The sequence below is a fragment of the Bombus fervidus genome, chromosome 9, assembly GCF_041682495.2.
Source record: "Bombus fervidus isolate BK054 chromosome 9, iyBomFerv1, whole genome shotgun sequence".
NCBI classification, from domain to species: domain Eukaryota; kingdom Metazoa; phylum Arthropoda; class Insecta; order Hymenoptera; family Apidae; genus Bombus; species Bombus fervidus.
Genome location: NC_091525.1, coordinates 5,177,305 through 5,205,203, shown reverse-complemented (window position 1 = coordinate 5,205,203; position 27,899 = coordinate 5,177,305). Strand labels below are relative to the sequence as shown.

The 27,899-nt window shown below is 36.3% G+C and overlaps 1 protein-coding gene across 2 annotated transcripts in view; it reads left to right on the top strand.

The window, feature by feature from the left end:
- The window catches only part of Dop1 (dopamine receptor, D1), a 56,354-nt gene that overhangs the window by 15,015 nt on the left and 13,440 nt on the right, over nt 1-27,899 (top strand). The window contains exon 1 of one of the 2 annotated variants that reach the window (XM_072009837.1): nt 11,160-11,225. The exons of the other annotated variant lie outside the window; for it this stretch is intronic. Within the exon in view, the coding sequence (XP_071865938.1) occupies nt 11,175-11,225 (51 nt within the window). The 5' untranslated portion in view covers nt 11,160-11,174. Of the gene's footprint in view, nt 1-11,159; nt 11,226-27,899 lie in introns of those variants that run through there. 2 annotated transcript variants of the gene reach the window in all.

Here is a 27,899-nt window from a genome sequence, read left to right as displayed (position 1 = left end):
TGGCGTGTTCTCGCAAAATGAAACTGAAATTTCTAGCTTGGTTTCGCCGTTTTTTTTTTTTTTTTTTTTTTTTTCACCTATCTAATGGCGCATAAGCGCAGGTTACACGGGCCAAATGGAATCCTTAATAAGTGGTCAACGTTTCACTTGTTCAAAGATACGAGTACCTGCCTTTCATTCGGTCCTGGCGAGTCGCTTTGATACCGTTACAGCTAAGGCGAATTAAAAGAAATCTCATGGCGAACATTCTCTTCTTCCCGATAAAAGAACCACTCCCGGTATTTCTTTTCGATTACCTTTGCTCCACCGAAGATGCCACTTACGAACCGACCACACTAAACGAGAAGATGCGCTATAGCCGTGTTCTTTTGTAAAGCAGTGAACACTATAACAGACTACTTCCTTGTTGCTGTTCTAAACGGTATCTTCGTTGATTGGAAATTGGATAGGTTCGACCTGCTCTCCCATCCCATCGATTTATTCAACGTTGTATAATACAAAAGCAATTTCTTTTCTCTGAGAAAGACGAATTAACTCGTCACTCGGGTTCTGTTATTCCATATGAATTATATCTACATTTACAAAGACTAGAATCGACTGAATTGAAATTGGTTTACCTTTATTGCGTATTGGGTTGAATAATAAGTTTGTCTGTTTCGTTATTTTATCATTTCGGAGGATGTTGCAAGCGTTGTTTAAAGATACGTACATCTGAATTTTTTACTAAGGATATGCAGGGTAAGTCGGTAAAAACTACTAGCTGAAATCAATTGTTAACCGCTGATTTTATAAAATAACGTTTGTAGTAAAATTGATTGTATTTAGGAAGCCTGATCGGATAAGTACACGTTGATTTTTTAATATCTTACATGTGTGAAAATATAAGCGATTAAAAAATCAAAATATACTTGTCCAACCAGTATTTTTAAATGCAATGAGTTTTAATAATTAAATAATAAAGTCAATAAACAATGAGTTATTTCAAGTGGTGGTTTTTACCGACTCAACCCGTATATTTATAGAAGAATGGGATAAATATATTATTACGCCAGTATCTGCTAGCCCGCGGCTTCGCTCGCACAGTATTTGCCCCTTTAACAATTTATGTTTACTACATTCTATTTGAACACTTTTTAGAAGCTGAATTTCAAAGGACACTCGAACACGCGTTTGTTTATCTTTAATAAAGAGTTCGTATGGCGAGTTTCATATTTCCAACTTTATCAACTCGTGGGATATAGGTGTTCTTTTAAGAAGAAGTGTATCCCCTTTTTACCCCTTTAGGGTAGATATTTCGAACAATCTTTTCTTGTCTCTTGTCTACGTCATAAAAGAAATATACTGTCCAAATTTCACGTTTCTAGGTACAGCGATTTGAGCTAAACGTTGACAAGTGAGTCAGTCACTTTTCCCTTTCATATGTATCTATATAGAATACAAATTTAATCAGACAGATTTCACATGAAAGTAACAGCTCAGTAATTATTCCTCGACCTACGCTTCTGATTTCCGATTGTTTTTTTTTTTTTTTTTTTTGTAATGTAATAGAAGTAGATAGTTGAATTTCAATAACAACGAATATGTTAAGCGGAAAAATTGTCTCAACGCGTTTCGAAAAGAATCACATTTAGTGTTGACTATGATACGCGTAGCGAGAATATCACGAAAATCTGTGACCTCGCATATCGAATGGTAATTAGATAGGAATATAAATTGCACGCGTGGTTTCACGAAATATTAGGATATTTGTGCGTTAGCATAATTTATCCTAATGCATACTCATCAATGGCTTCTCTCTCCTTGATATTTACTAATTGCGTAATCGAATGCAAGCCGTACACGAATTAATATAACATGTTGCTAACAGAGCAATGATCAAAAGGGAATTTGGGAAATGGCAGAGATTTCAAGAAATTTCTACGAATATATCTAAATCTTTCCGCTTTGAACAATGATAGTTATCAGCAGAGCGTGGAAATTTACGCATTTAGAATATATGAAATTTGAAAGTGTAAAAATACATATAATGTACATAATATGCAAAAATGTATAGGATATTCAAAGTATAGCACTCGTTAAATCGCAGCACTTCGTAACTGTAAAAACACACTAAAACTTTTCTTCTTATACAGGTGCAGGATACAACACGAGAAAATCAGAGTAGAAAGTTCGTAAAATCGAAAAGTTAAGGCTATTATTATAATTTCGTTTCATTGTATCCTGCATTGAATTTTTAATGAAATATTCTGTTACGCTAATTTTAATCACGGTACAAGAATAATTTTCCACCAACAAAATATAAAAATGGAAAAGTTTCAGCGATTTTATATTTATGAAACGCAGCGTATTATTTAATTGATGAAACAAATCTCTGCTGAAGTTCCACCTCTTTCATCGTATTCTTAAGAATATCAGTTTGTATAAACGTTCGCTGTATAGTTATCGTTATTTGAACGCAAATAATAATTACAATGCATTGCAATACAGATAAGACGCTGTGGAGTTAACGTTACTGTAACGAAGACGAAACAAAATTCAGGATGAAAACTCGTGAGATCGAGTCACCGAAAATAATGCCACAGGATCTTATCTTTTGTGATTAAAACAACCCTTACAAAGTTGCCCCTTCCCTAAGATAGTTAAAATATTATCTAAATCAGGAAATGCTGAGAGCATCCTGTCGCTACTTCTGATCATTAAACAAACTTGCTCCAGATTAGTCCTCGAACATTCACGATCGAACGAAAGTCAATGTTCCGCTATTGCCATTAAAATTAAAACGATTCGCTCGATCGAATCTCGTTTGGTGACGTCAACACTCGTAAATACCTTGGTACGACATTATAGCGAAGCGATAAGTAGCGAGTGATACGATCTGAAACAGTTCGAATTAATATCGTATATGTGGCGACAGATTCGAATTACTTCGAACAGCATTCGAAGCTTAAAATTCTTAAAAGTCTTGTCTCCCAATTCGAACATTTTCGAATCCCATCGCTACTCACCGCTCTGGTATATTCGCAGCCTTGCTCGACGCAAATTATTTTGGATTAGTTCTTTTTAACGTTTCCACTAACCATTATCCTGGGATTATAATATTAGGTCGTGTAATAAATTCATTGATATTTTTTAAAATGTGTGTGTGCTATTTTTATGTATATAGGATCTATTTAATCAGTGTTGTCCATTACGTTGTTCTATTATTCTTGCGCACGGATTATCTCTTAGCTACTATCGAAAGAAGTAATATTATAATATACCATCATGGATGAAATTTCATCTTGCTACGTTTGTTCTTATCACAGAAAGCAATAAAGTCAAACAAATGCAATGAAATTTTGTATTACCGCTCGCTATCACGTAGAAGGTAGAAAAGTTGTTTGCTGACGATATCGAAGCAAAATTTGCACGAGGTGAAATTTCACCTATAATAGCCTCTAAGGGTTAAATTGCTTATTTACCCCGGCACTTCAAGCGTTTTAAAAAGTGTGGTAGACTTTGATATTCTTTAAACCAGTCGATATTTGGAGAAACAATTTTTCCAAATACCGAAACGATCGATATATTTCGACGGTAAAAGTATAACAAACAATCCAGTAATCTGAAACATACGTTGCACTTGTATAGTAACAAACAATTCTCTTTTACGGAGTATAATGTTTGTTTTTCCTGTCGTTAAATGGCACAATTATCATTAACATATAACATGTTTATTCATTGCAGTTAACATTAGTAAGGTTTCTATAACATTTCCAAGATGTAAACCTGAGAAACGAATGAACTTCGTACATAATCTAATATACGAAACAAAAATATTGTCAGTGGTGCACATTTTGCATACTTTCCAAAACTTTCGGCGCTATTTAGGATGAGCTTAGTTCGAGGATACTGTAGTTACTCGCTTTGGCTTGCAAAGCTTTCCATTATGAGCTTCCATTATGAATCTTTCCATTACGAGCTTTTAAGGAGGACCATTAAAAATGAGTAAAGCCACCGAAACTTTCGCTAGACCCAATGAAAAATGACTTAAAGCGGGAAGGTTTTTCTGCTACGAAGAAGTAAGTGCGTGTCCTTACCGTAACTGTCGAGTTGCCAAAATTAATATCAGCTACCGCTACTAAAACTTGGAGACTATACATGCTGCATAGCCAATTGTTTATTTTAGCTAAACATGTAGCTAAACATGTAGCTAAACATCTTGATATTCACTTTGACACTGTTCTCTAAAAATATTTTGTTTTTCATGCACAGACCATGACGAGATTGCAACGAAAAGAAAGAAAGGAGAAAATATCGCGCTTTTGCGGTAGCGTGTAATTAAAAGGCTTAATTGGAAAAAAATCACGAGCTCGCTTGTTAATAAGGTTCCAACGAGCTACGCTGCAGTAGAGCTATAAACGAGAATTTGCTGCCAACACCGTGCATCCTTATTCATTAAAATGAGACGTACGTGATTAAAATCGAGTAAACGCGAACAATGAAAATCTATCTGATGATCTTTAGGTTTGTTCATATTTCAGCATTTAATAACGAATTTTACATTAATACGTCTTCAGATTCCCGTGATCTTCAAACTCTAAATTATCTGACTACGAGATTTATACAATCGTAGAATACAAATTTATATCCTTTAATTTGTAATTTGTCAGTTTGCTGATATTATTGCTTGGGAAATTATCGTACAATCGAAACCTGCAATAGTATAATTAAATATAAATTGAAAAAATTTTTTAAATACCGTTCTCTTCATAAACGCAGTAAAAAGTTAAAAATAATCGCAGTTGTTATGCGTGACTCTTGTAGGACGTGACTCGCCTTAATAAAGCCGTGTGCGCTCTACCTATTGCTAAAATGACATCAATCGACAATTGATCATGTTCACCGTACTGAAGCATCTATTCTCTCATTCACGCGTAACGTTTAACACGCTGCAACTTGCATAGGTTACGATGCCTACCTATTTAGTAGGTTAGGTTGTCACTATCCATTGCGAGGTTAGGGTGATACCTATCCTAACCTATCATTGCATAACATTGTGACAGTGACTCTAATTACAAGTTGCAGCGAGCTAAATTTCGCGTGTAAATGAGAAAATGAGTTAGTACAGTAGGCACGAAACACGATTAATTTTCAGATTGTCGATTTATGTTATTTTAACAATAGATAGGGCGCTCACGGTTTTATTCAAGCGAGCTACGCCTCACAAGAGTCACACATGACAGAACATAGATTATTTCTTACTTTTTAGTGCGTTTATGAATAAAACCTTGTTTGTAAATTTTTATTTTCTACTGTTTAATAAATTTTTAAAACAATTTTTAGATTATATTGATCGATTTGACGGCAGACACGGAAACAGACATATACAAAAGGAAGTACAAATAAGAATTGATTTGACCCAGTTTGTAAAGGAACATTGAATTGAATAGAATAACTGTACTGTCGTCTACGATGAGTCCGCACGCAAGATTTGTCAGCTTCAAACGTATCGAGTTGAGCGAAATCTTGTAATGAAATAACGGCAAAAAGCGTTTGGGTAAAAAAGGCAGACTATCGATAGTTGAGAGAAAAGTAAGGACGTCGAAAAGATATCTATTGCGTTTCTTGCCATTCTTAGTTTCCTCTGCTAATTTTCCAGCCCATTACATTTCTATTCTGTAACTTCAGCTAGCGGCGTATCATTGGAAACCCACCGACTGGGACAGCCGCACTTTGTTATTTTCTGCAATCGGAACGCGCGAATCCATCGGCGTAGCATTCAATAGCACCTGCACGAAATCGCATTGGAAAATGAATTTCATTCAGCTAAGAACAAACACGAGCCTCGTGCCAACGATACTTGGAAATTTTCTGATATTAGTTCCTACAGGGATACTGTAGTTCCAAGCATTGAGAAAATTTCTTCTTTTCTTAAATATTTCAATATCACGCAAAGAATGCATGAATTTGTGACTACATCTTGCAGAAAATGGCATACGCTGTTGCCCGGTTTTCTTTATCATTGTTTCAGTGCCTGCTATCGACATCCATTATTCATTGTACAATGTACATGTACAATATACTCAAGACGTAAGAACACTTTGTATCCCTACCTTTGTACGTGTAGAAATCGAATTTTCTATTCTCTATTAGAATTACTCCGTGAAAAATATTCACCAGTAGTATTTTTGGAATTACAAACTAAAGGAGATCTTATTGGAATAAAGGAAAAAATGGATAAGTTTAACATCTCTTTTAACAACTTGCTTCCAGCAGAAAGTCAGTGATTTTCATCGAACCCACGCTTTTTAATTAATATCTAAATATAAAAAGTCAAGCCCCGATTTCATTGAAGTTTCCAAGAAGAAAGATATAAAATTATTTAAGAGAGGAAAAAATGCCATAAGCAGGTCGATAAATAAATAACGGATGTTTGAATATTTGATTTACAGCTACGGTGTTCCATTGGTTTGAAGTTTATGAAATCGAAGTAAACAATTGCAGCAGCGTTCCTCCGACAATAGAAGCAGCTTTAATATTCATATTTTATATCGCGTCGCTGTAGATATCACGACTATTAAAGTGATTTTTCCCTTTCTGAGAATAGAAGACGGTGGAAACGACACGATAAAACCGCGCTTCTTTGTTTGCTTTCGTCTTCGCTGGAAAAAATATCCGCCCCGAAGAATAAACAACCACCGAGAGGGTAAATCTAATTTCGGGGGTTGAACTTTAAAACTTAGCCTACGGGGGCTCATTTATTTATTCATCTCTTCATCCAAGCATCGCATTCGTTGAGACAGTTTTATTGTTTCCCGCATGTTTCTTCGACCTCCGTCCGTTATCGTCCGTAATTTGTAATTCGCAGCGACATTTCCTCGGGTTTACAGCTTCTTTTCTTTCAAAGCTGACAAATAATATGGAACACGTTTCGCGTATGAAAAGAAATTACTTTCGAAAACGAAGCGCCATCCTTTAAACAAAAGAAACCGAAAAGCCAATTCCGACCGATTTCACGGATGTTCTATCACATTCGTTCGACCTTTGTAGCAGATAGAAAGCTCCACTCGCTGCATTTCTTTTAAATTACACTTCAAGAGAAGTGCACGATCTTCGAAGCAGACGTTAAGCACACTTCCTCTTTATGTCTGTTTCAAAGCTCACAGTACAACGAGAAAGTAACGAGACTACTGCTCGAGCTTGTTTCTGACAAGACGTAATTCGATTATAAAGGTACAGAATGATCAACAAAATGATTTTACGTTTTATTATTATTACACCTGTGTATGCTAGAATATTATGCTACCCTCCTTAATTAAAGTATTCTTTCATTTCTCAAGATATCGTAAAATATTTGAAGTTCTCTGTGTTTCTGGCTTTTAACTGTAGCTTTAGAAATAATCTAATTTATTCGTCGTAACTATACTTTTCATATAGCTCTATTAGTTTATAATTTTCTGTGTATCATCTACTAACGATAAGTTGAACGATCCTGAAAGTGTTTGCGCACGAGGCACAGCATGCTCGTCATAAGTTATCATTAATGCAACGTGTAGTTTAGTTATGATTTTTCTAATTCTACGTGAAATCGATGTAACATTTCACGGCCGTTAGCAAAATCCTCAAACCATGTAGAAACGAGATTCGTAAAACATCGTCACAAAGTACGAAGACGAAATATCGACTGACTTTCTAGTTTCTTTCTGCGGTACAGTGTATCCGCTGATGAGATGTACCGCTATTTAGCAAGTTGCATCGAGCAATTTTCAAGTGAATACGAAGCTTAAACACATATTTCGTAGGCAAACTAGTCGGCTGAGCAAAAAATGTCCTGGAGACTTTCGAAGAGAAATTACTTTTCGCTCGGCTTCGTGGCGCTTTTTATCGCGAAACGTAACGAATTTCTTTGGAATCGAAAGAAAAATTGCTCTCGAGTGTCGTTTTAATAGCTACCATACCGTTTCCTTCCAACTACGGAATAATCTCGCGACTCTTCCGACACCCGAGTACTTGACCGAGAATGCAAATATTACGATGCATCTCGTAAACTCGATATTCTTCTCTTTGTGGTAAAAATAAATATCCCTTTATTGCTCTGGTTTCCTCTAACGGTTTGCATTCAGATACCAGAATTCCCAAAGTAAAATATAGAGAAGCGCATCGGCTGGATTAAATAATAGATTTTCCATTGGCTGTCCGCGGCAGTTTATCTTCGATTCCGCAGATTTTATTTGCAGGCATCGTAACTTGGTTCCAGCACAATACTCTTTTATATCCTTCCTCTTTTCGAAGATCAATGGCTCGTTCTATTGAGATAATTAGATTACGTTTTTAAAAGGTTCGGATCGAATTGAATCCCCTGAGCGAGCGGACGTTTCGTCATCTCACGGAGAATGCAAAATCAACGATTGAGAAGATCATGATTTCTTTAGCCTCGGGATTTCTTACGTTTTCTGATTTTTTATAAGGTCTCTTCAGCAAGTTCAGTCGTTATCACAATTAATTCTTCGAAAGAATTCTCATAAATTTACGGGTCAAGAGTTGTAGCTTGTAGAATTCTGTTATACAGCTTTTACAATTTTACAAGTTACAAGTAAGATCAATTCTTACAAGTAAGAATATCAGTTCAGTGGCGAACAAAGAAGAACACTCTGAGCATCAGATACGTAAATTGCTCGCTTGAAGCTCTTTCTAGGAAATGGATATTAATAACTGTATCGAGCACGATGTTTTCTTTTCATGTGAAATTTATACATTCGCTGTCTGATAACATTGTTGAAGAGTTAATCGATCGTTTTCCCAAAATAAGTTCAACATTGCGGAGTTCAGCTTGAGCTCATTTGTTCCTCCACAACGAATCCCTTTTTGTATCTTATTCTTTAAATTACGTGGAAGAGCGCCTATGGCGAACTACTCGAATTCAAGATCAGAACAATTCCTTATCCACGACAGGAGCCCGTTTCACCCTAGGTCGCCCTACAAAGCCGACCGTACTTACGAACTTCCTAATAAAATGTATTCCACGAAGAAAAAAGTCGGTCTCGTAGACGGAAAAACAAAAAGAAAAGTGAAAAATTGCCCGCTAGGTCCCAGAGCACCGTACGCTCGTGCAATACGATCTTTCTTCCACCTCTTGGTTTTTAAAGAGAAGAACCTGATTTCGCGAAATATAAACGCCATCAAGGAGGGTTCTTTCAATCGAAAAATGGAGCTAACGACGCCGCAACCAATGGGAGGAAATTGATTTTTCTTAAAGGCGAACGTCCAGCAACTGTTATTGTTTCCCACATTATCGCAACTTCTTCCATAAATTCCCATACGCATGATTTTCATGCGATTGATAAATCTTCGTGTCGTGCGTGCTGTTACATACACCAGGGAAAAGCGACACGACTAAAAAGCAACACGCTCGCGATCGATATTCCAATTTTGCAGCGCGATCGATCTGGCTCGAACCAAAATAGAAGTCTTTATCGGATGGACGAGAACGTCCATGCAATAACCAGTGTTCCCTCTGTGCTACTGGTGCATTCGCTGAAGACGGCCGACGAAATTGAAGCTGATATACTCTGCGTTTCTACGAAATGCAAATCACAAGAATCTGCGAGTCCTTTCTCCTCGGATGTCGCGTTCTCATTATCCCGTTCGTTAAGTCTTCCGTCTGTCGCACAGCACGACATTTGAATAAGAAACGAGGATACTGGACAAGAAGCAAAATTCACCACGTTCGCAAGTTTTCGCATTCCTCGGCGCGTCATTTGAACGAGGATTCGGGACAAGGATAAAGAAATACATATAATAGGCAGTTTTCCTGAAATTCGATATAAAGGAATCCGACGTGAGTAAAAGCCTGTTTATCGAATCTCTTTGTATTTCCCTCGCTGCCTGGCTCCGTTAAAATATCTCGAACATTTATTTGTCTAACCACGTGCAATAACTTTTTCCATTTTCTCGTAAGTGTCATGCAGAAATCAGAGATTTTTTTATTTTGGGAAAATTATCATTTACATTTATATTACTTGCTCGCAGACTGACAATATCGTCGAATAATGAGATCGAAATCGAACAATGATTACTTTGATTTTTGTCCACCGTATGTGCCACTGTGCGTCGCATCGATCCTGTTGAATAGAACGTTCGCAATGGATTTGCCAAGAAACATTACCCATCGTGAATGTTTTATCGACATTTGAAATTCCATTGTTATAGCCTGTAAACGGGAATTGTTCATCCATTGGGCGATTGGAAATGGAAACGGAAGCGCGAATGTCCTCCATTGCGACAAGTTTGCGCGTACGATCATCTATATCTTCTATCTCCTGCGGGACACAGGCACGAATAAAGATACAATACTGTGCAAAAGTTTAGACGATCGATAGTGATTTCGTAATGACACCTAACCGCTAAACTGCGGATGTTTATGCAAATTCATATTTTTACGAATACATCTAACAACATACAGATATACAGCTAAGCTCGGATTTGTTTCACTCGCTAAAATATCATAACGTGTGTCGTACTTTGAATGTGTTATACGTGCTTTTATTTAGATTGTCCGAAGTGTCTTTCTTTTACAGACACGTCTTTTACAACGATGCATTTTTATATAAACATGAAACCCAATCTGTCGAACGTTGTGATCCTTATTTTGATAGAACAAAATGGATCATACGTAATTCGATAAAATAATATAAAATGGAAAATGTGCATCCATTATTTCCTTATAAAACGAAAGAAACTTTTCGGACGACTTAATATTATGTCTGTATATTAGTCTGTGCATTTTGACGGTTTTAACTTGCCCAAAAATGCAGAAAAATCTATCTATTATTAAAAAGAACACAGTAAAGAGAGTAACAATGTTTTATTTATTATTAACGCATTCCTCTGCTGAACTACGTTTTATAGAACATGTTATTTCCGTTTGCTTTTATTCACTCTGTTCTTTCTTCGTTCCTCCCTAAGTATAATCCTCCGTAAGATGCGCCTCTTATCAGCCCTATAGGAAATTAAAGTAAAGCTGGCTAAAGTGTTTTCCGAACCGACGAAAGTGCACTATACGCTAGGGGGGGCAAGGATAAAACGATAAATCGAGTTCATCGGCGATCAGGGAATGTTGATAAACCACCTTTAGGGTAAAAGTTACCCTTCCTTTCGGGACACGAGAGAGATCGATCTCTGCACGTTAACGAAATATGCTCACACGGAAATTTCGAAACCTGAATACCAACGAACAAGGAACGATGGTAGAGTTTATTTAACCTTTTGATTTTACTTTTTATTATCCACTTCGAGCAAGAAGCTTTACCCTTCTGCGAGACAAGCACACGCTATCGTTCGAAAGTATAAGGACACCTGCTTATTTTTAATAAAATTAAACTTAACTAGAAAAATGCAAATAGAAAGCAGATTGAGTACGATTTTATCGTTTGTTAGAACCGTCGTATCATAACACAATGAAATTTATTCTTAAAAATTAAAACAATTTGCCATCTCTGTGGAACGTTATGCAGCAGTTTTGTTATTTAAGGAGTTCGTTATTTTCAGTCGATTTGCGTCATTCGATCAAACTACTGACAACGTAGAGAGGAGGTTATAGTAATATTTAAAACTCTATTGAAATTGAAAATTTCAATAGATCGTGCATTTATTAGGTTCGCGCGGATAAAATGAAATTCATCAAGGTTTAAATTTGGCGGTTCAATATTATTCGTTAAATCTGGAATTTCAAAGCGTCTACAGATTAATGAGCGGTATTTTATCTACATTTATGAGCGGTTCTTTAACACAGAGCTCGTGACAGCACTTTGCGATTATTTATCCAGCCTCTGTTGCGCAGCCTGCATTTAACGTTCCGACGTTACACGATGAAAACATTGTAACGAGCTCTTCTAACAAAATATTCCATGGGATAATCACTAACTGGTTAAAAAAGTAATCTCCTTATAACACAACCATTTTCTCTGACATCACAATCTCCTTTTCAATTCAGTCGAAAAACATTTCCGCTTCTACCTTGAGGGAAGATACCATACGAAAAAATTCGGTCCAAGTATATTTTCACTTCTACCTTGCGGGAAGCTATCTTACAAAAAGATTCGGTCGAAGCATATTTTCACTGCTTCCCTGCAGGCAAATATCTTCCGAGAAGAATAAGAAGATATAAGGTTGAAAAAATACGCATACTTGGTGATAGCGACATAGTGGGATCGTAAAGTTGGTCAGCGTTTAAAGTTTACAATTTTCGATGACGGTAACGAGCAATTTGAGATTCATTGGAAGTTGTAAGAACATAGAATCTCATTCCGTGCTGCAGAACGTAGCTCGGAGCCAGTTTTTTCTTGCAAAAATTAATTTAAAAAATTCCTCAAAAAAGCACGCTTTTAAGCAGAACGCGTACAGAACGCAAAGATATCCAAAATAGAGTACACTCCTTACAATATGTAATGCGTAAAACGAATTTCAGTTTAGGTTCCATTATTTTCAATAATATTTATAAAAGTATTAATTTGCATAGATATTCGCAGTCTAGATATAACTACTCAACGTTGAACTTTTAATGATGGTAGAAATTAATTTAATACAACTGTCGCAGGTGCCTTATAGCTACGGCTAAATCTCTTGAATCGACAAATCTACTTGACGCTATATGTATAAAGTGCCGGACAAAATGACAGTTCATATAATTGAATACTTGGTACAATTGAAAGAGAAGAATGTACATTTTACATACCCTGCACACTGCATGAGTTCTTTAAACTTTAAAGCGAGCATGCTAAATTTTCTAAAATCTGTATGTATATAAGAAGAAAGTTAGAGAAAAGGATCTAAACACGAGCCATAACGAATCTAAACAATATTTATACATAATATATTTTACAATTTCGCTGTATCGTCCTCCGTGTAGCATAAAATAGACTAGACGAGTACTCGGTATAAAGCTCCGCATCTTCGTTCAGTTCATAGACTGAATTAATTCCATGGCACTCAAACGACACAACGTCGAAGAGTATAAAACGAGCCATTCGACCATAGAACCGCGAAATCTCGGATTTCGAGCAAGAATGACAGGGCAGAAGTATTAAATCGTTATGGGATTTTGGGATTCAGCTGGATGAGAAATGGCCGGGAATTATAGTAAAATTATTCGAGCTGTCTTCGCCGCAGGCAATTAACCACCTTTCCCTTTAATATCGCCTCTATTTTTCGCTGCTACTAGCAACGCCTCAACCGAGAACGAATTTATTGTAATAATTATCGCCTCCAGTTATTTCCCGCTTATCGATAACAATTATTGCCTGCGTCTGACTGCGTCATTCTGATTCAAAGAAATTTAATTTCTTTTTATAGTAGCCCCGCAACGCCGTTTCTATGCATCTATTCGCGCGATGAAATTGATCGATTATCTTTAGTCGATTTATTGGATACAAGAAAAATGGTTTGCAGTTGATCGATATAACGTGTAAAATACATTGTCATCGTGTATAATACGTCTGATCGAATATTCAGAATGATTTTTAGTCACACTTTGTCAGTGTGTTCTATGAGTATAATTAAGCGAAAAATATACGTTCCAATATACGTTTGTAAACGTTAATTAAAGCCTTATTAAGAGATTATAACAAAAATACGTGTGTACATCCGATCGAACATGCAGATGTTTGTTAATCATATTTTGTCATATAAATACAGATCATTTAAAGCTTTATGAAGAGATTATAGTAAAAATACGACACGCGAAGAGAACTGTACTTTGGTCTTTGATATCGTCCCGATTTCACATCATTGCACTTTTGTATGTGGATCATTCTTAATTAAAAAGAACATGTCAAACAAGTATTAATACGAGCAATGAATTGATACAAAGAGTCGATTGGTTCATCATTGAAGACGAAGTAAATTTAAAATGAGCTTCGTAATGCAATAAATTTCCACTTTTTATTATTGTCAGTTTGATAAAAACGATGAACATTTTGAAATGTTGATTGTCGATTGTAAATCTATTGCCTTGCAACGTAATAACCGTAACTCCATTGCCGTTCTCTTATTTCGTATTTTTAATAAAATTTCGAATAACCTGATTCTTTATATAACAACTTTTACTCAATTATAGCCATAAAATGAGAAAGTTTGATTAAATGACATTACATCTGTACGATATATCAAATGTATCCTTCTTTTCCAAAATCTTTCGTCAAAACTAATTGCAATTAATCCTACCGGGATTACGAACTTTTCAATTACATTTTGTTACAGTGTCATCGGAATTTCGATTTTCAGAACTAATTGGAGTACGCGCGAAATTGATTCAAACCCATATAAAGATTACCAGAGTCCGATTAATTCGTGTCTACGTACACCGTAAGTCTCCTTTTACCTCGAAATACATAAACGACATATAATTCAGGAAAACGGAGGGTCGAAATTCATGAGCAAATCCTTCTTATTCAACAGACAATTGGATAAGAACAGCTACCAATACTTTCCTCTCGTTTTCGTCACTTTGATTCCCCCAGCTTTCTCTCATATTCTCTCTTTCACAACAGCCTTTCTCGCTCTCGATCCCTTCTTGTCTTTCCATGAAGCGCACCCTCCGCATGTGTTATCGATCCTCACGTACATACTTGTCTTCCATCGTGTAGCCTTGACAATTTTCTCCACGAGATCCTGCAAGCAAAACCGAGCGCTTGCCCGTAATTTCGGACACCCATCAGCCAAGTTCGGATCTTGGACCGCAACTACTATGGCTCATTTCTGTTTCGTGTTACGTCCTCGTAACTTCCAGCCAGCCGATTGAATTTACAGCGATTCATGCCGCACGTCACCTCGCGTCCCCGTAAATCCAGCTTCGACTAACAAGTTTTTTCATACTGCTAATTACCAGCAAGTTAACTCGATAACACTAATTTACAACTCGCTACCGTTTCGCTGTGTATTCCGCGAGCCGATCTTAATCTCCGGCTGCACGCAAATTCCTAAATTTCGCGACCGTTCCACGTGGGACAGATATTAATCGTCCATCGAAATTTCGAGCGCTTCGAGGTAGTGGACCGATAATAATACGCGATATTTGGGTACGCGCGATAGAATGCAATTTGAACAAAACCATCTAGAGGAATTAATACTCGTGTTAGAAATTGCTTGAATTCGTTTCGAGGACGATGTCCAAACTTTTGTTTCATTGTGCGCATACATTGGGCGCGAAATGACCAGTCGCTGAATACGCTGCCAGATAAAATCTAACAGGAGGATAATAAGGCCTTCGAAATGGAAACTTTTTGCTCGTGAATGGCAAAACGCGGCACGATATTTCTAATATAACCCATCCAATGAAACATAAGCTGTCGCAGTTTTATGAAAAACTTTTTTAAATAAACTTGGTCGTATTAAAGCTAGAAAGCTGTGTCATTCGTGTTTGCAATATAATCGTTCGATCGAGAGATTATTAATACGAGCTGCAAAGGCTGTAACGAGGATTAGACAATCTCTGTCAACGGTACGTGAATGTTAATAAAATGCGTAAATTAATGAGAAATTAATGGACAACGTAATATTCATGTTCTTATAGAATGAACAAATAACTTTAATTACATGTTCAATGATTGACCGACAGTATATTAAAATTTGAAACGCGATTCATCGATGGTTACCAATATTACTGCTCGAATTAATTAGAATATATAAGTTTGCAGACTACGTCGATAATCTGCAGATAGATACTATAACTTTCCCAGAATGTTTTATTGGCAAATAATTAATAAATTAAATAACACTTTAAATTGCATCAACCTTGTAACAATGCACAATTTTCGCGATTATATTGGAAAAATTTGAAACTAATTTGGAAATTTATGTAGAAATCAAAGAAGGATAATCATCTTGAACATAATACGAACGTTAAGGATATTCATTGAATATTAAGGTACATTAATACGATGAATAAACGATGAAATGTGTAGTTTCATTAAATATCTTGCAGCTCCTATATACATTTTGAGAATTGTTTGAAATTTTACCAACACAATTATGATAATCGCATCTCATTGCAATGCTAATGAAATTTCAAAACGTTTCGTTGAAAATGTGTATTTTGCGCACTTAATGTATTCATAAAAGATTTGTACAAATCTTCGAATACTTTCGTCAGTCAGTATAAATGGTAACCGCGCGAATAATTTCAAGGATTATTCTGGAAATAGACGCGTTAAGCGATTATTTAACAGACCAGATGGTTGACATTGTTGCGTAGCATACCGGTTGTGGCCAGTCTCTAAACCGATATTGTCGCATGAAAATGAAACGCGTTTGCGTAGCGTGGAGAGGACGACGCGAATGCTCTTCTCTACCGTGTGATTAATATTTGTAGGTAGAAATTTACAAATGCGTGGTGGCAATCCGAGTCGGCGTATATTATGCTCGTGCTGCGCTACTTTTGCAAATTACAGTTTCCGACTGTCGTTGTTTGTTTACAACTTACGCTTGATTCGCTAACGAGATCAGTCGTTAGACTGAATATGACTATACGTGCACCGTATAGCTCAAAAGTATCCGGACATTCGTTCATTTCTATCAAAATGTAATTTCGCGATCATAAAGTAAAATTTACGTGTCAAACCACGTCGATTTTTTCCCAACTCTACGTTTACTTCGTATACGTAACATTTTCATTTTGCTGTCAATCGTAACAATTAACATCGACGATTAACGTGTCATATATCCACTTATTCTCGTTTAGAGTCTCGTGTGGTTTTCGTAAAACGCCGAAAGGAAAGATATATATTCTTTATCGGTGAATATGTGTAATTGTTGAAGGAACAACGAGGAATGAGAAAGAAGGAACAACGCAAGCAACGTGACGTTCGGTTGTATATTTGCAAGTGTCCATGCATTATCGGGATATCGATTTTAAGCATGGCGAACGGCTTCGATAAAAATATCGGGAATTCAGGCTGAAGCAAGGGACTGGAAAAACCGAAAATAGGCGGCGATGGTCGTAACGACGTTGCTGCAACGACATCCGTTCACGATCTATGCCTACACCCTCAGACAAGAAGCTTAAAAGCTATGCACACGTTGCCCTCTATTAAATCAGGGCGTAAGCATTTTGCCTTCGAGATGCCCGAAATAGCGCTAATCGTTATAGCTACTATTACAAATTCCAACGCTGAATAGAGAACAACGCGTTTCTCGCGGAACCTCGTTTTTCACATTACAGTCGATTTCGCGCAACTTCCAAATTTAATACAGTCAGTGTCTATCGAACGCATTAAATCGTAAAACAATTTCCTGCTTGAACCAAATCGAGCATCGTATGCATAATTGAAACTAGATTGTAATCACTGAAATGTGGTGGATTGATTAGTCGAAAGTTTTGACGCGTTTGTTGATTGAAATGTCCATTAATAATTTTTATCACCATACTCATTGTCACAATCACGAATGTCCTTTATACTTTATTGCCATCAATCTAATGTCTTATTAACGAGTAGCTCTCTATAGGCTCTTTTATAGACCTTTTACGAGCCTATAAATTTGTGGCAAATATATCGAGTACTTCGTTTATCTTCGAATCTAATAATCTAAACATCTTCAGACAAGAGATCTGAAAAGAAGGAAACTATAAACGTAAGAATAACGCTGCCTTTCCTTGTGATTCAAATAGAGAACTATCCTGGACATTTAGTTAAAACATTCTGTCGTTGAAATAACAGTAAAATAATAATAGTAATAATAGTTGAAACAATCTTCCAGAAACAGCTTCCACATACTGAGATTTTCTCCATTAGGAGTTTGCTAATGTAATGATGCCAGAATGCTAATAGACTCGGAATTATTTGTAAATTTCAGTAAGGCAGATCCCTAAGAGGCGAGCATTCATGAGATTCTAATATAAATTCCACTGGTTCGACTACGAGCCATATAAGATAACGCTCTAATGTTGCTTGGATTATCTACGAGGGATCAAATTTACATTATTTGAATATCGATCAACCATCGATTGCGGCAAAATTGTGCAATAAATTCTCTGAAACGAATGCGTCTGACACGAATAACATATACGGATACGTTGAAGGTAAAAATAAAAAGAAAGATTCGAAAGAGATGAAAATTCCCGAGAAGAACGATGTGAAAATGTATATGTGTACGTATACTCGTCCCAGTTGTTGTTTTCATTTTAATGCAATTCACAAATGCAAGACGCATATCGGCGTTTGGTCACTATGCATGCATAATATGCACACCAGGCATATACAGCTTTATCTATCCGTGGGCATGGCTTCGGTCAATGGCTGACATTGGTCGATATACTCGCACTAATCCAACATATAGAGTCAAACTTTGCATACTCATTTCCACTAGAAAGTGTCCACCATATACAGAGCAATGAATACGTTCCAGTAATTCAGGAATAAAATAGACATTAATCAAAATAAAACAAAGCTAACCAATTACCAGGTAATTTTAAAAAATTAATATTAAAGAACATGGTGATTTCGAGAAATAGAAACGTCGACAGGTAGATGCAGATTTAAGATGAATAAATTTAGAAGATAGAACGAACGTTATGAATACATAGCAAATTCAAGAAATAGAATAGAACGTCGACAAGCATAAAACATAAAACAGCCGTTGCAAAACAGACGAGCATAAAACAGATGTTGCAAAAACGTGGTTAATTCGACAAATAGAAACAAGTAGATACAGAAGACGAATGAATTCAAATATAAAATAAACAGTAATTAGTCAAAAAAAGATAATGTTAGAAGCATCGGCAAACAGATATGGAAACAGAACCGATCAAATCGCAATTTAACAATAACAATGTTACAATGATTCAACGTAAAATATAAAAGAGGCACTAGACAAAATGAGGCGAGCCTAACGAAAGGAAACTAACAAATGCAATTTGGAAATGTGTTCGGTTGATTGGAAGGTTCTAATCAACCTGCCAACAAATATGACGAAACATTCGGGAAGACTCGTCAAGACCAACAAACGAAACTAGGAATAAACTGAGAAATTAAATTAAAAATGTCATGCAATTTAGGAATGCGTTTGGTGGGTCAGTTTTGGTAAATTCCGATCAACCTGCTAATCTCATAATTGATTACTATTAACAAATACGATGAAACATTCAGGAACCTCGATAAACTAACAAACAAAACTAGGAATAAACTGGGAAATTAAATTAAAAACACCATGCAATTTAGAAATGGGTTGGATCGGTCAGAAAATTCCGACCATCCTGCTGTCGTATAATTGATTTGTTACGACCGTTCGCGGAGAGACGCGGTCGCAAGGAAAACGCGTCAGCGAGAGGCGTAAATTCTCGCTACGATTCGTATAATCGACGCCGCGAATTAGTCGTTCCCTTGTTTTGGTTAGGATAACAGAGGTGGTTCAATGAATTTAACACTGTGTTAACAGGTTAATATAGCGTGTATATTCAACAATAAATTGTATAATAATAAAAGCGTCACAAATTATTTAGCGATGAATACAGTTAATGCGTTACAGAAATTCGACCCGACTTTACGATATCTCTCAATGAATTCGTTGACTAAGCGACTTTATTTTCAATCGTCAGACCTCTCGATGTATGTCGTTTGAATCTTCAAATGAGACTGACTGCCCTTAGATCAATTCTTTGTCTTCTCGGGGAGACAACCCCCATTACGCTCAGATCACGCCACCGCTCGTGCCGATGATCACGTAGGCCACCTTCTTTGTTAGAATAAAATAACGGACCGAAATCGACGTTTCTGGAACTCGCTGCTTGGCGACAACTATGCGCTCGTCGATACATTGTATATTTTTCGTCGGGCAGATAAAACGATCCGTCTGCGGCGCTGTAGGACCGCGAGCGACGATTAGAAATACAATCTATACTAAGCCTTGTGACGTAACAGATTACTATTAACGAATACGATGAAACATTCAGGAACCTCAATAAACTAAAAAACGAAGGTGGGAATGATCTAAGAAATTAAATTAAAAACACCATGCAATTTAGGAATGCATTGTATCGGTCAGAAAACTCCGACCAACCTCAGATCTTATAATTGATTACTATTAACGAATACGATGATACATTCAGGAACTTCGATGAAACTAACAAATATGAGTAGAAATAAATGAGTAGAAATAAAAGAAATTAATCTAAGAATGCGATACAATTTAGAAATGTATAATTCAGTGACGTTAATGAATATGATAAAAGATTGGGAAATCTCGATGAGCAGGCACAGATCGATCGAAGATCCAGCGATTAACTGCAGGTGCGATACCGTTTCATTTTCGCAATAGCGTAGTTGAGGCGCGACGTGCGTGCCGCAATGAAATTCCAAGTAGGCTGTTTGATTACGTATACCATTGTATCTAGTGTAGCATCTAGCGTAGCATCTAGCGCTGTATCCAGAGTTTGCGTCTAGTGGCGCGTTTAGCGTTGCGTCCACTGCGCTAGATGCATCAGTCCATTTACACACATTCACACTTACAATAGCCCGATTATGCTGCATGTTACTTGCTGCTACGGATTAATGCGTCAGGCATTCGATGCACCCTGCCGTGAATCGCATACACTCACCTAAGATATATAAGTGTTCCTGTCAGCCAGGTACCAGCAACATACTGTCGGTTAATTAATTCGAGGATAACGAAAATCCATTTCTATCCCGTTATTATCGTTCGCTCGATTCGGAACAACATGTCAACGATTGACAATGCGCATGTGATAGTCGTGCCGAAGTCATCAAGCAATCGGTACTCGATAGAAATTTCCCCTCAAATTTCTGAATTCAGAAAGAAGTCAGTAGAGCAATCTGTAAAAATATTTGGATATTTATCGTACAAGACGTTAATGTCCGTATCGTGTGCGTGTTACATAAAGCATTCTGATAGGTGGAGGTAAAAATAGCCGGTTTTGGACCCCCTTAGGGAGGAAAAGTTCTCTTAACGATATCTCCCAAGGAAGAAAAAATGGCAGCATTTACCCGAAATGCGATGGGAAAGTTGATAAAAGTGGCAGCGATCGAACTTACCCATGCGTTATACTTAATCTTCGTCTTCTTCAGATACCGAGGAAATAATTCTTTAGAAATTCTGCTGGTAGATCAATCGAAGTTTGGAATCGAGCAAGTTCGAAGTACAACAACAAGATCGTTGTTGACTATTGTTCTCGCGTGCCAACAATCTGGTAGCACTTCAGATTTACTCGATTTCAAACTTCAACTGATTCATCAGAAGGATTTCTGAAGAATTATTACGTCGATACAGATGAATGATTATTCTGTAGTTGGATCAGAATTTGGAAAAAATAAAAAATAAGCTTGTCTCTTTTAACTTTCCCATCGCGTTTCGGATAAATACTAACAATGTTTTTCCTTCCTTGGCAGATGCTTTTAAATGTTCCGACGTGAATTTTTTATTCGCGCTATGACAAATAGACCACACACTCTTACGCAATTTCATAAGTTTATTAGCACAACTAAATAAGTGGAACCTGCATAAAAATTTATTTCATCCGCTAAATCTTATAACAAATGCTTCACCTTAAATATCCTTTTGCACATTATGTGCATTTTATAGCTGTGGCACTTTTAAATTTCCCTTAAATGTATAAAACTCTGTGGCCTAGTAATGAAACGCAACTGCCATTAATAAAAAAAAAAAAAAAAAAAAAGAAAATGAGAATGGAATCAAAGCTCAAAGAGTCTAAATAACAGAAAAACCAAGAACATGAATTCATTAGACGATCTGACGATTAATGATAAATGGTTTTTATGGATCTTCCGACCGAATTGCACCAGCCATCCAATTACTTACGTTAGTGTATCGTCCACTGTATACTCTCGATTTGACCCAATTTATGATTCCTTGTGTAAACACGTTAATTTATGTTAAAGCTTACGCTCTGAAATTGCTTAATGCGCTTTTTAATCCGTCTTCGACGAGGCAAGAAGGTAAAAGTGTAAATCTCATTGCGGCACGGGATACAGAGTGAATTTGTAACTTAAAGAAGATCGAGGCAATGAGATTTCCGCGCCACACGAGCAACTCTCGATCCTCTTAAACGTCGTTATTTCACGCTTCCTCCTTCCCGCCTACTTTGCATGAATATTCTGCGTCAAAGAGCTGCTCGTGATTTTTAATCAAATCAAAACGTGTCCGCAACCGTGAAGGAGAGGAATTTCGAAAATTGTAGAAGAATTCAAGAATCTCAAATTCAACATCCGACTATAAAAATATAAAAAAGAACGATACTTCGCCATCTGATTTCCATCGCTCAGATCGTGACGCAATACAAGGAATTTTGTCAATTTCTATCTTCATTAATAAAAAAAACAACATACATCGATAATTGATTTTGAAAAATATGTAAAATATTCGTTTTCCTTATTCTTATTACAAATTACAAGCTATCTTACTGTATTTTTATGGACGATAGAAAATTGAATTCCGTGAAAAAAAGTACACAACGTATTGCGAGTAGCGACGCGCTAAAAGCACAGCAGGTATCCGTATTGTATCAGTATACAATGTGTTCACACCCAAAGTTAACGTCAAAGCTAATCAATCAACACAAGATAAGTTCTTTCCGCACAGACTTGCTAAAAATAATTGAGGAATGAAAAGAAACTAACGTGTTCGAATGGATAGTAAACGATTCACTGGAATCTATCGGAATCTATGAATTTTCTATTTGCTTGGATTATAAAATAAAGGAAAGCAATCTCCTGCGGATACATATAGAATCTGAAGCGTTAAAGAACATACGACCAGTCTCTGGCAGTTTAGAGAACGTGTTGCATGTAGTGACTCGATCAATTTGATTTGATGAGAGATCTTATCTTTTCTAAAAAATGAACCTGGTCCAGAGCGACGTATGTGAATCATACGTACACATTACGTATAATGCATCGATTGCGACCATCTCGAGTTTGTAGTATTTTCTGTGCAATGGAGTTATTAATCACTTTACGAGATGAATCGTAGAAATATTATAAAGTGGACAAACCTGATCGAGTCGAAAATGTATCCGATATAAAAGTGGGGACTCTGTGAAATAAAACCGATTCGCATGGAAATCGATACGTTTTCATCAAACAGGAAATATATGGAAACATGTAGAATTCATACGTGCAATTTAACATCTATATGTAGAGAGTTTTATAAAACGCTAAAATTCGAGGATTATTGCAGAACTGAGCCTACATCAACGGATTTAAGTATACTCGTAAATCATGGTTTATTACCATCGACGTTAAAAAATATGCACAACATTTTGCATCGTTGGTGCTAATCCAAACAATTTATTAAAGTTGCGAACGCTTCTCGTTTGCCTAACAATCCCTCGATTTAGCTTTATTTCGTATTGTATACGTAAGGTTTTCATATTGATATTGGCCTAGTTTATCGAATAAACGATATAACGAAGCAGCAGGATGAAAATATGTTGCAGAAAAATTAGTTACGTGCAGTTAAAAATATATCGTTTTGTGAATAAACAATTACAATCTTGATAGGTTCGAGATCCTAACACACAAAGAAAGGTACGCAAAATTCGTTCAAAAATTGTCTTTTGGATTTTTCTTCGTCGGATTGTCTCATATATAATGTCCATCTTAATTGTAATTGAAGGTTCGAGAGAATTTTTAAAATGAAAAGTACGAAACGCTCTTTTGAATCCACACTGACATCGATTCATGAATTACAGAAGAAGATTGAAAAGCAATAGGACGAAATTAATCTTGGTTATCACTAAAATCTTGTGTAAACCTTGCCAAAACGCGTTAAAGCAATTCTAAAAGTTACAAGATTTTTGACAAAGTTCTAGCAAGTTGTTATAGCTGGAAATTCGATTACCAAGAACATGGTAAAGAATAAAATCACTGAATGCTTCTCGTGATTTATACAAAATTTGTTATTACAGATACAATTACGCTCTTCACCGTAGACGTTGTATGAACGTTGAACGAACGGAACAGATAATTTTTTCCTGTTTCAAGTCACGCTGCATAAAGAAATTTCCTTAATTAAGATTCTAGTACAGCGAATTTATCGTTAGATAGAATCCCGTTCGACCCTGAACGAACGACATCGCGGCTGAAATCCTGATAATTAAAATTCTTTAATTAACCTACTAGGAAGTAAATTGCATTATTTTTCACGTCTGGCCAATTATGCCGCGTAATTACCGAAATCTCACTGTTATAAAAAAAAGAATGGAAAAGGAAGAGAAACAAGGTGTTAAAGTGGAAGGAGGGAAACAAGAGAGCATCGGAGAAAATGGAAAGCAAAGAAGTGTTAAGTTTCACGCGAAATAGACAAAGTTTCACAACGGTCGATCCGGCCGCTGAACAATTAATATTATTACCTCGGAGAAAGCTTCCGATCAAAGTTCTATCGAACTCTCATTACATCAAGATGGCACAATGAAAATTGGATTGCTACGAAGTCCTACTTCTCTCCGGCGAAACGTTCCTACGTAAACTCTATTGTTTTAATACGTGTTACGAGGATATTCGGAAAAGTCGCGATCTCGTTATATTTCTCAAGCGAAAACTACAGGCAAGGGATATAAAAAATTATACTTTCTATCTTTTACAGGAAAGCAATTTAAAAATTCCATATACTGTGTGTCAATTACTCCTATATTACCTAAGTTGCTTTTCATTTGCTGCAGGGGTGAAATACGCAGACTACAGGGAGAGAACGCGATGAGCGATTCTAAAATTCAACGATCAATTCAATATTAACCAATTCGTTATCAAAACGTTATCAAAAGCGTCCTTTTACTCAATTGTGTTTACTTTATTGAACTACCTGAAAACGATTGACTTAACCATTTAACAAATTTCAGAAATTTAGCACCTACTTTTAAAACGGATTTTAACGTGTTGGATTTATTGCATATTTTTAAAAGGTAATATATTTCTTTGCACCCATTTTTCGCTTCGACTATCTAAGTCAAATGCCCTGTTTTAATCTCCAGATGAAGCAAAAGTAAAAAGAAACCAACAAATATAGATTTATATTTCTGCCGTGTCTTCGGCTATAAATGACACGATAAGCGCGTTGCCGTGTTCTTCGTTAATATTCGGCCTGTAAATGTCAGCCGGTCTAATAATTTGCACTAACAAGATGCAAAGACAGTTCCATTTCTGACTCGCCATATCACGTTCTTATTTCTCCACGTGGCGTCGCGTCGTCGTGGTTCACATCTGTCATTGTTGTAAAAATCCTTATTGCCAAGCCTGCTGCTGTTTTAGTAGAATCTAGACACGTAAAGCTTTTTCTGGCCCCGTGTAACCGTCAAGTTTTTACAACGCCAGGACACCAAGTGCGACCATTCTATTATTACGACGCGTGCATTTGATAATACAAGGTGCGCACACAGTATAAGTAAATTTTACAGCATTATACGTATTGGTTTAACAGTTTGATTACTATTAAGCCAGTAGTTACACTGGTTTGCAGAGGCAACTAACAAGGACAGAATCTCAATTAGCTGACAGCAATCCATGGTAACAGAGCAACCGCAATTGTTGACCCGCTATTAAACGTACAAACAGCTGAAAATTATCGAGTTAGGCCATAAGTAACGTGGTCTCCTACCTTACACCTGGAATTTGTAAAACGAAATCAAATGGTGATTATCCAGTTAACCGAGATAATCGAGTAATTACCGAATTAAGAAGAATACAAATCAATATGGAGATAAACGTTTATATTTGAAATTTTGTACGGTTAGCCGTGCATAATTAGAATATTATTTTTATTTGTGCGGTTTATTTTGAATATCTTATATACTTTTGTATATTGTACATTTTTACACCTTTAAGTTTTCCATAAATGCATGGAAAACCAATTAAAACATCTAATAGGAAAAACAAATATTTCGCAATTCCGTTTCTTTGGTTACGTTCACGAAAATACGAGTTTACATAAGTATCTGCACTCTGCTGATGATTAACATAATTCCATACCTAATTAAACTAAATTTATGAGAACACCGTTGCACAAATATTCTCTTCCTGAAAATCCTGACAATCGAATGATTTGCAAATATTCGATTCGCATTATTTATGCAAACATTTCGAAAGCGCAGAGTGCACGCTCGAAAGCTCAGAACAGAACGTAGCAGCGATGATCGTAAATTATAAACGATACGTTGTACGCTCACAACTTGTTAATGAAAGGTGGCTCACGTGCCACTTGATAAATTGATGTTATTCTAAACCGGCAAACGCATAATGTACGTGCCAAAACCCATTGAAACTTCGATATTTCGATCCGTTTGCTTGTTTATTTATTCAACTATCGCGAATGCCGTGCAGTGGCAATACGCTGTATCTGAAAGTTAATAAATTCTGTTTCGAGCCCGTGATCAGGCCAATGTCCAACTGACTTGGATGAAAAATTTCCTGCAGCCAATTCCGTTTTCAGCAATACCAAGTCGATATCGATGTTTTCCAGCGATATGTACGTACGTACGTACACATATATTTAGAACAAAGCAATGGACATTTAAGGAATAGGACAGGTTTAAAGTAACCCAATTTAAACTCCGTTTTGGTACGGCGAAAACTAGTCCTGTCACATCGATCGCTCTGATTACGAGCCTCTGACATAATTTTAATATGCAAACATCGAAAGACGTGTCACACCTGATAACCTATTCAATCGACGATGTAATTCCTTCGACTTTTTTATACGAACCGAAAGAGTACGCAAATCTCATAAAAATAGGATACGTCGAAGCAATTTGCGTAAAGGTAAATTTCAACATTTAAAAATTTGTTACAGTTACGCGTAATTTATCGTTGATGTTTATGCTAAGGATCTTCTTAACGAAACAATTGAATAATCTAATTGAAATATTAGAAATTAAGAATATCTTAGAATAGAAACTGAAGTTGGATGATAAAAGAGATTGGAAAGCTACGGCAGCTTTGAAACCAAACAACAAAATATCGAGGAATTTAATTTAACATAATTAAAAGGACGGTTTCACAGAAAATAAGCAATAGCGTATCGCCGAAATCCAGACATAACATTCTCCCGTGTATCCATTAACGAAATTAACAAGCGTCACTGTGCAAATTCTGCCATTCCAAATAGCATCTGCCTTTTCCCCTCGGCGCGCGAATTAGACAGAACGAGAACGGATTTCAGCCGGAAGACCTGCCGAAATTGCTTCCTCGTTATAACACTAGCGAGCTGGCTATAAACTATCGCTACATGATATGAATTTACTTGACAATGCCCCTCAATTTTGACAATAAAACAGGGGAGCAGATAGACTGTAATTCGCCTGCATATCGTTTAAATCACATTACCAGACGTTAGATAGAAGTAAATTCAAATTTCCAGAATTCTATCTTGGAAACGTAGAATATCATATGAGTGCTGGTGATTGAATTAGCATCGCATGGAGAAACATATGTATGTTGAAACTTATTTAATATATTAACATAGAAATAAACAACAAGCCAAACATTGGGGTGTTGAATGGGTATAAAAATGATTTTTAACTAACTTCTAACTTCTAGTAATCTAAACAAATTTAAGGTAAATTTCGTGTGATTAACTGATATAGGAAAAAGCGAATAACCTATGTTGATATATCAAATACTAGCCTATATATATAATCTAAATATAATAATACACAATATATTAGTATATAAATATAAAATCTACTGTTAGAATTCACTTACGTCTCAAAATTTTACTAAAAAAAAAAAAAGAAAAATATTTTGTTTTGAAAGGTTCTATAATTATTATAAAGTCAATGATTATTATTACAGAATAGTTGCACGAAACGCAAGTTATTTTCGTTGCAGGCTGTCTATCGATTCGACTTTCTTTGATTGTTCGGTGCTCGCATTCCTTCGCATAACACACGTGTGCACCAGCTG